This window comes from Triturus cristatus, chromosome 2_2 (assembly GCF_964204655.1).
Source record: "Triturus cristatus chromosome 2_2, aTriCri1.1, whole genome shotgun sequence".
Taxonomy (NCBI): Eukaryota; Metazoa; Chordata; class Amphibia; order Caudata; family Salamandridae; genus Triturus; species Triturus cristatus.
In genome coordinates, this window is record NC_140582.1 from 527,652,663 (window position 1) to 527,662,407 (window position 9,745).

The window sequence follows — 9,745 nt, forward strand, 5'->3', positions numbered from 1 at the left end:
CTGCACTTATTTTTTTCCATTTAAAGCACTGGCCACAGGGCACTACGCAAAAGATGGGCATGTACGGTGACACTCCGGTGCAGAGTAGGCCTTTGCCAGGGTAGCGCCCGGTGAAGAAAAAAAATTGACGCCCTTGTTGCTGGCGGATAAAATGAGACCGCGCTGAGCCCCTTTTGGGTTCAGAGGTTAGCCCTTATTGCACAGTAGCGGCTGGCATCTACGGGGAGGGAGGGCGGTCACGCGCAAAAATAATATTAACTTTTTTTTAGTTTACTTGAAGACAAACCCGACGTCTTTTTTCTCTGACAGCAGCTCGGACAACAGAAAACTCCCTTGACCAATGCTGGCGCTGCTTTCATGCTGCATGAGAGCAGCACCCTGATTGGAGGGAGCGGCCTCACTCGGCGCATCTACAGAGCTCTGCAGGCCTGCACTTGCTCTAACCCAGCTGTCTTAAGACTGCTGAGTTAGAGATGTTTAAAATGTGGATGTGTGGCTGGCCATCGCAAGATGGCTGGCCAAAAAGACATGCGCACTTTAAGCAGTGCATACACAGACCTCCCTGCTGATGTCACTCAGCAGGCTCCGCCCCTTCCTGACGTTCTGTTTGGGATGAGGGATGAAAAATAAAACAGTAACTAAATATTTTATTTTTCATCTCACTCTGGGGGTAATGTAAGTGGAGCGACGGTTCCCCGCCCCTGTAATTGCATAAAGAGTAGTGACTGGCCTCTGAAGACTTCTCTGCACCACCGCCACTCTCCTGATTCATGCACAGATTAGCATTTCACGCTGGTGCCAAGTTGTCTGTTGGAGGGGGTTAATAGTGTGTGGCAGCAGGGGGTGAGATGAGAAGGGAGTGCAAGAAAGCAGGCTGAAGGGGTGTTAAAACTGTACCTGCAGCACTGGAGCCAGGTGACGTGGCTCTACTGTCTGCACGGCCTTAATGCAGATAGCTCCTTACGGCCCTCTGTAAATTGGCGCCCTTGCCAGCTTGCCTATGCCAAAAGCCGGCCCTGCTCAGGTGAGCTCTCACCGTCACACTATAAGGCCCAAGTGGAAGTGACCCAGTGTCCTGTCCTTACTCTGCCCGGTCAGGCCACCGCACATTGTTTTCATCTTGTGCCTCTTCCTCAAACGGTGGTCAGCCTACTGCAAACAAAAGGAGGGGCGGGGGTTGGAGGGGGCGCTGCTTCGGGGAGCCCATGCTGGCTCCCTTTGTTCCGGGTAATGTAAGGTCTATTCAGCATGCTCCTTTGTTTTAAAGGAGTATTAAAGTTTCCCCAGTAGCAATGGGATGAGAGCATCCACACATGAAAGGACATCCCAGCCTTCTCCCCTAGTGGACTGTTAACTTTTTATTTTCTCCAAGTGAAAAAGACAACGGCAAACTGATTTTTAATGTTTTTTTCACGAGGCTTCCCAGAGACAGTTCAAAGCATGAGGAATTACTGGCGTTAGTAGTTCTGCTTTAAGAGCTTTCACTAAGGGATGATAACCCCAACTATACTTTAAAATGCTACAAAGTGGTCTGGTCCATTTTGAAAACTGCGTGTTTTCCATCCAAAACTGAAAGTAAACTCAGTCCACTTACTTTGCACTATTTCATTGGCATCTTGCATTAACTCAAGAATTCACATTGCCAGTCATTTGGATTTTGTACACGAGAGATTTTCAGCACGCTTTACTAATACGCGAAACAAATATAATATGGGTCACAGCAGCGCTAGATTTCCCAACATAAACAATATGTACAATACAGGTGCAACAGCCAGAGAAGCATTGCAAACTTCAATCCCTCACACACAACAGGTACAATACAGATAGCAACAGTGCAAGCTTTCTTCTTTGCAGAATAGGTGCAACTGATACATCAACAGTGCAAGCTTCTCATCCTCGCAGAACAGGTACAACTGATACATCAACAGTGCAAGCTTCCCTCCCTCGCAGAATAGATACAACTGGTACATCAACAGTGCAAGCTTCCCTCCCTCGCAGAATAGATACAACTGATTCATCAACAGTGCAAGCTTCTCATCCTCGCAGAACAGGTACAACTGATACATCAACAGTGCAAGCTTCCCTCCCTCGCAGAATAGATACAACTGGTACATCAACAGTGCAAGCTTCCCTCCCTCGCAGAATAGATACAACTGATTCATCAACAGTGCAAGCTTCCCTCCCTCGCAGAATAGATACAACTGATACATCATTCTTTTATTCCTCCTCCCCAGGCCATTCTCTTTAGGTTCTGGTGCACTCTATGAACCTGATTGTGTCCTCAACATTTCAAGTATACAGAATTAGTGAATTTCTGCATACCTACTTAACTTCACAGGAACAATCTACTGTATGACTCCATCATTTACAAGTTGCAATCCGTTGGCCCTAGATATATGTGCCCAATTTCTTTCACATGACCCTGCAGTTGGGTATTTTCAAGCTATAACACAACGCAATCTTCTTCTCCACAAAACTTTTCACCAGTCGACAAAGCTATGAAACTCATGCTAACACAAAATCAAGATTATTCTATTGCCGTTGATCCATGACTTCATAGCAACTAACTATACACTGGATTCCTCAGTGAGTTCATGCATTGCTGCTGAGATTCAGAAGTAACCTGAAGGTTACAAGTTCCACTGCTGGTAAGAGAACTCAATGATTTATAGATATTTACTGGATGCAAAACCCTGCAGGTAATGCGCAGGACATTTGTGTGGCATTTTGCAATGCTAGATAAAATAAGTACTATTGAGGTGAGAGGTAATTTACACTTATTATTAAGTGTCGGAAACAATTACGTTTGTGCTGTATACTATGTATATAGTCATTATAAGTATAATTATTAAACTAAGTTCACAGTGCCTAACAAATGCTGTGTTTCCAGGTAACTTGCTATTTTTCTTGCTTGTTATGTTTACATGCAGCACATATGCTGTCATTTCTGTTGTTTCGCCAAGCCACACGTTTTGTTCTCTTAATGTGCAAATAATTTGCCGTTTTACAAAGAACGTGCACATATACTACTTTTATAACTCAGTTCAGATATTAGCTGACTGGTAACACGAGTCTTCCTGTCCTTTCACATTTCCTTTCAGGCGGGGCACTTGACTACCAAAAATAAAACGTGATTGTTGTCAGGTCAGTGATTACAATAGGGTCTCAAGGCCTTCTTCCAGTATGCACACATGAAGGTGAACGTCCCTCCAAAACCATGAGCAGCATTGAGGTAGTACGTGAATCCTGAGATAACCTCATAGAGTGCACGTTGTCTTGGGGTTGATACAGTGAAGCAGTATTCTACATATAGGTTCGGAAGTCCAAGTGTGCTGAGCAGCATGGAGGTAGTCCGTGAGTCCTGAGATAACCTCTCAGGACTGACGGACAATCTCATAGAGTGCACGTTGTCTGTGAATGTCATCAATGGAGGAGGTTTCTAGATAGATCTGGGTGTCATCTGCATTGAGGTGGAAAGGGATGTTAGCATTTTTTAGTAGGGTGGTGAGGGGTTCCATGTATATGTTGAACAGTTGAGGTGAGAGCACTGAACCTTGGGGGACGCCCCTGTTGACGGGGTGTAGGTCAGAGGGTAAAGTTTTTTTTTATCCTTTGTGAGCGGCTGTGTAAGAAGGAGGAGAAGCAGTGTAGGACCACCTCATCAGCTCCTACCCTTTCTTGTAAAGCCTTGATGAGAAGTTGGTGATCAACCGTGTCAAAGGCTGCCGATAGGTCTAGGAGAATGAGGCGGCAACATTGGTCGGTATCGAGGGACTTGTGGATGTCATCAGTGATGTTAAGGATTGCGGTCTTGGCGCTATAGCCTTTTCTGAAACAAGATTGGTGGGGGTCAAGAAGGTTGATGCTATCCATGTGCTGAGTCAGTTGTTGGTGGATGCATTTTTCAAGGATTTTGGATAGGAGGGGGAGTTTGGAGACGGGTCTGAAGTTATTTATTTCCTTGGAGCCAAGGCCTGTTTTTTTTTTTTTTTTAGCAGTGGCGTGACTTGGCCAACTTTGAGGCAGTCAGGTATGATGCCGGTTCTCAGGGAGCTGTTTATGATCTTGCATCAGAACGGGGCTATGGAGAGTTTCAGTTTTTTGGTCAGTTCGGTGGGTATTGGGTCAAGGACGTGAGAGGCTGGTTCGGAGGTGGAGATCAGTTTGAGGATCTCGGTTTCCGGGATGGGGTTGAAGGACTTCCAGGTTTTTGTGTGGTGCTTTGGTGTGCTATCTACTGTCACTGGGGGCAGGCTTTTGCAGACAGGGTTGACGGTGATGTCCAGTGAGAGCTGAATCTTGGTGATTTTTTCTTCGAAGAAGTTGGCGAAGTTTTCACACAAGTCCTTGGAGGCCTGTGGGGAGGATTCCGGGGGTTTGGAGATTTGTTGCCTGATGATTTTGAACAGTTCATTGAGCCAGTTTTTTGCGTTGTCCAGGGCGGCGAAGAAGAAGGTGGATTTTTCACTGCTGATGTGTTTTTTGTATTTCCTTCGGGCAGCTTTGAGTTGTTCAAGTAGGCTTGAGGAGGGGTTGCTCCTCCATAGTTTTTCTGTAGCTCTTAGTTGTATTCTTTCGTTGTTAATGTCCGTGTTGAACCAAGATCTAGATGGGATGTTCCTGGTTTTCTTTTTTTGTTTTGAAGGGTGCTACTTGATATAGAATGAATGTCAAGTTTGTGTTGTAGTGGGAGGCGAGTTCTGTTGTGGATGGATCATCCGTGGAGGTATTGAGCAACCATATTATCTGACACACTGAGCAGGGAATATGATCATGTTAACATTCCTAAAGCGAATATCTTTAGGCAACAGGAAGGATATCGTTTCAAATCTGATCCAGCTTTTCATCCTTTTTAAGGTTGATAAAAGGAGTAGCCCCGAGGTGAGTATCAATGACACCCATTATTCACAGTGATGTTCAACCGTAATAGGTGGGTATAAAACATGGCCGCAAGTGTATTGTGTGCACTTGTATAACTATTTATGTAAGCACTATGTATGAAGATGGGAGCCAGAAACAAGGCCCTCCCTTTTTCACATGAATGATGCTGACAGTCTGGGTGTGAACAGTGTTTACATGAGTGGTGCTGACAGTCTGGGTGTGAACAGTGTTTACATGAGTGATACTAACAGTCTAGGTGTGAACAGTGGTAACTGAACGACAAATGTTTAAAATCTGAATACTTTGCACTGCTTAGATGTTCCGCATACCACATGAAAGACATTATTGGTAATGGCACACAATAAGGTGCCATAAAACTGTAAATATATTGTTGCGTGCTGATTTCAGGTATTCTCTTTCTAAATTAAAGCTGTTATGAATGTTTCAAGCACAGGCTTCTAGTCCATATGCATTAGGCCACACTGCACCTCACTGGCCACGTCTCTTCTAGGGGTCCTTAGTTACAGCCTCGCCCCACACAGTTTTCATGGATGTCACTTAGGGGGGTTGACAAACGTAGCAGCTGCGACACGTGGCGTGCCCCTTGTGACCCCAGGTCTAACAAGCAGCAAATGCAATGCCAACAACAGAAGGTAAATAGTGTCCTCCTGAGCATTGTTTACTTCCTGTGGCTCCCACTGGTACATTACACTTTTACTTCTATAAAATAAGTACATTCCGCAGTGCAATGTACACTCTTTAGAATACATCAAAAAAATAAAAAGACATTGAAAAGAGCCTAAACATTTTCAACTTCCACGCTTCGTTACTGTGAGTGCATGGAAAAATGGCTGTTAAAAAAACTTTGCTATTGTAGTCCATACGAGTGACAGTGCCTTACAAGTGGTCAGAAAACAACGCTAACAATGAAAAGGAGTATTTCAAGCTAATGAAATAGTTCGTATTCAATACATGGCCTATATGAATTGCTACAGTTGGACATAATCGGTATTTTTTGTAATCTTTTTTTGTGTATCTCCGTGTGATTTATCATTACGTTTTCTCTTTGACATATACACTAGGCTTTAGTGATGCCAAATATTGGGATACCCAAATCAACATGTGTCCTCACTTCCTGGGATTCAGGGTCAAAGGTCATGGATGTCACTGATGTCAAAGGGATTGTGAGGTCACTTCCACTTTTCCTGATATGCTGGGGAATTGTCATCCATTATTTTTCATTCTACTAAAACCATTACAATTAGCATTCCTGTCACTGTGGAATATATTGAAGCGCGGAATAAATTAATGATCTTTAAATTCAGACTGCTCTCTAAATTTGTGACCTTTTTACTAATTTATTTGGAAATATACATAACTTTTAAGTTTTGTTTTAACCCTATGTTTTACAAAAATAATATTGGAACCCCTCCCAAGATCACTGATGGAAAAGGTTGGCTCACTCAGCGAATTGGGGATCTTTACAGCCTTTATGATGCGTGGAAAAGGCGCTGATGACGTTAAAACTTAACACTGTAATGAAATGTTAAAATACATAACAATAAGTGTATGTAATTGCAATTGTATTTATACAGCGTGTACTACCCCTTACGAGGCGTCTAAGCGCTTTATGACGGGCAGCACGCTGCTCCGGCATCCAAGGTCAATCCACTGTTTTTGGTCGTTTCTGTCATGCACCCATTGAATCTTCAGCTCTGTACTTCCCAAATTTCCACAACTCCCCCCAAGAAACAACTCTCCTGTCTCCACACGCCACCAGTCACGTCTAAATGCACGTCCTTATCACCGAGGCCTGAACTCGAGTCCTTTCGCCAGAGCTTCCACCGACGCGTTCACGCACCATCTTTCAGGAATGCTGCTCGTTTGCTGTAAACACACAGATATGCACGGGCTCGGCTCCGTCTGCGAACAATACGCAAATACATACAAAGCACCACGACAATTGAAAAGACAGCACATTATCCGCCTCATCCCACAGACGTCAGCACGTCAGTGCAGCGTCGGCAGGATTCAGCAGGTTTTACAAAGTGAACTCATATCGGCTGAAAACTCCCAGTAAGGGTATAAGCCGCCAGGCGGTACACAGGACTCCAGTACCACTGACTGTGTCATCCACGCGCAGGCTCGGATGACCTCACACTGGCAGAAATAATAATCAAGCGCCTGTAAGGACATGTCCCCTCCCTTCTTGGGAACAGAGAGTGCACGCCGAAACCTTTCCCTACCCAGAGAGTTTCTGCCTACAGCTCACATTTGACTCCCATTAACATTCCCTCCAAAGAACGCAGCAAAACAACAATATGTATCTATGCAAAAGTAATAAAAATTGCCCATGTCCGCTCCAGGGGCGGGATCCGTGCAATTCTCTGACTTTTTAAGTAACTTGAGAGTCACTCATTGGTTCCCAATACACGAACAGATCCAACTTGACAATCTTTGTCAAATCTGTCACCCAAACTAAACGAATTCATCAAAACATCCACAGAAATGTTTCTGCATTACCACCTGCCTACACTTCAGTCTCCATTCCACAAATGACTAACTGGTGAAATAAGATCGTTTATGACAGCCGAGGGCTGGGGCAGAACTTTTAGCTTGTGAGAGGCCTCTTTGCTGGAAAATCTACCAATGACCAGTGTCTCTGGAAAAGTTTCTAATGTGCCTTCAGTTACTGGCAGGCCTCATCTATGGGTGGCTCCCGACTGACCTTGAATTGCTCATGATGGGCCCTGTAATAGCTTCTAATGGGTCTTGCATACGGGATAGATCCGGATGGGCCTTGCATATGAAATAGATCCGCATGGGCCTTGCATATGAAATAGATCCGGATGGGTCTTCCAATTGGAGTAGATCTGGAAGGATCTTGCATAGATCCAAATGGATTCTGCATATGAAATTGATCCAGATGGGCTTTGTGTATGGAATACATCCGGGTGGACCTTGCCTATGGAATAGCACCCGAGTGTTTTGTATCTCAAAGAGTTCCTGGAGGGCACTGGATCGGATATAGCTGCTGATGGGCCTTGTTTCTGGAAAATCTTGACCACTTATTCTTCCCTCCATCAAATACCTCAAGTTGTTTAGGTAAAAAATAGATCACTTCTCTTCCAAGGAGTTCATGCTAGTCTAGGTTTCATGAGGTAGGTAGGTGGCCACTCCTGTCCAAAACCAACCACGCTCTGACGCGGCCCAACAAGTAACATTATTTAAAAAAAAATAACACATAACTAATGTTTCTACAATGCAACTTTATAAACAAGGTGAACATCTATATCTGGCCCCCCTGGCTTTTTTTCTATCTCAAACAACTGATTAAAAAGATGGATAAATCCTGTTGGGAACCATAGCTGTCACAATTTGTTTTCACTCTCACCACGTCATATGGATTCGGAGAGATTTCGACATTACCAGCAGTTTGGGTTTGGAAGGCTGGCCTATTAGAGGCAATGGAATCCTGGGACAGTGTAATCCAGCAAATGCGGACAGCAAAGGAAAGAGTGGGGCAGTAAGCGCTATAAAGATGTTCTTACTCACTTTCATCATACTAAGTTGCTTTTTATTTGGAGGCCTTTTCTTTAAGTTAAAACTTTACTGTATATATATAAGTCTGACAGCTCGAAGCACGGGGAGCAGCAGTCACCGAGAGACCCGTCTTACCTGTTGCAGGGTTAGCGCTGGCTCTCCTGTTCCTCCGGTTCCCGGCGCTATCTCGGAGCTCCCGCAGCTCCTCCTCTTCTTCCTCCAGCCAGGCTTCAGCCATCAGCAGCGTGAGGGGGGTAAAGACATGGAGAAAGGGCTGGAAACCACGTCCGAAACCACCCGATCAGCCGGGCTAGAGCGGCACCGGGACCCTGCAGCCGGATAGGGCCGGGCCTGGGCGAAGGTCCATCGCACCGGGAGGCGGGGAGGAAAGTCCGGGGCAGAAAGCTCGGGTCAGCAGACTCTCAGGGGGCTGTCAGTCGGCCGTGCAGCCTTGCGCAGGTCGAGCAGCACCTCTCAGAGCAGGCAGCGTCAGCTCAGAAGGAAGAGGTGATCTTTGGGGGGCAGCCGAGGCCTGGCGCTGCTGGGACTCCCCGCTAAACACCCCCACAGACGGGTTCCCTCACTTTGGACTGCACCAGCTCCTCATTACACGCGCAGGTCTTTGTTGCGCTTTCCCCCGTCCCTCCTCTGTGCCCGCGTTGCTGCTACCTCTCCTTATCTCGTCTTCAGCACTTCCTTGTCTGAAAAGTTTTCCCTGGCTCGGGGCCGGTTCGGGGATTCCTGCTCCGTCTGTCTGTCTCCCCGGCGTCCTCCTGGACTACGGCAGAGGCCGGGGATGCTGCTGGGAGGGGCTGGAGCAGAGAGCACTGCCTGAAAGGTGAAGGGAACGACTGGCGCTGCCGCTCCTGCACTCCCGGCTAAAACATTCCGGTGTCAACAGGAAATTGGGCTGCCTGGTGCTATCGCGGGAGGCGGTGGTACCTGCAGCAGGGAAGGCACGGGGGGGGGGGGGGGGGGGGGCGGGCGAGGGGTTGGGAAGAAAAGGCTTCCTGATAGAGGGAGGTGGATGGATTCTTTATCTGAAGAAAGGAGGCTTCCTGATAGAGGGAGGTGGATGGATTCTTTATCTGAAGAAAGGGGCGTTGTGATGCGACTGCTTGTCTTCAACCCACAGGAATCGTACTTGCATACATTGACATATCTAGCCTGGGCCACTCCGGATTGAAAACAAAGGCCTTTTTGTTGATAAACATTTGCCAGCGGCTCCCCAGTCGTGTGGTGCACTTGTTCACATGTTTATTTAGGGGCACCGAACAGAGAGCTGTCTGAATATTTCACTTACATGCACAATTCATTCATT

The 9,745-nt window shown here is 46.1% G+C and overlaps 1 protein-coding gene across 1 annotated transcript in view; it reads right to left on the minus strand.

Annotated features, from left to right (window-relative positions):
* SH3D19 (SH3 domain containing 19) overlaps positions 1 to 9,524 on the minus strand; it is a 524,308-nt gene extending 514,784 nt beyond the window's left edge. Inside the window, exon 1 of the mRNA XM_085641658.1 lies at positions 8,560 to 9,524. Within this exon, the coding sequence (XP_085497784.1) occupies positions 8,560 to 8,662 (103 nt within the window). The 5' untranslated portion in view covers positions 8,663 to 9,524. The remainder of the gene's footprint in view (positions 1 to 8,559) is intronic.
* Between the last annotated feature and the right edge of the window lie 221 nt (positions 9,525 to 9,745).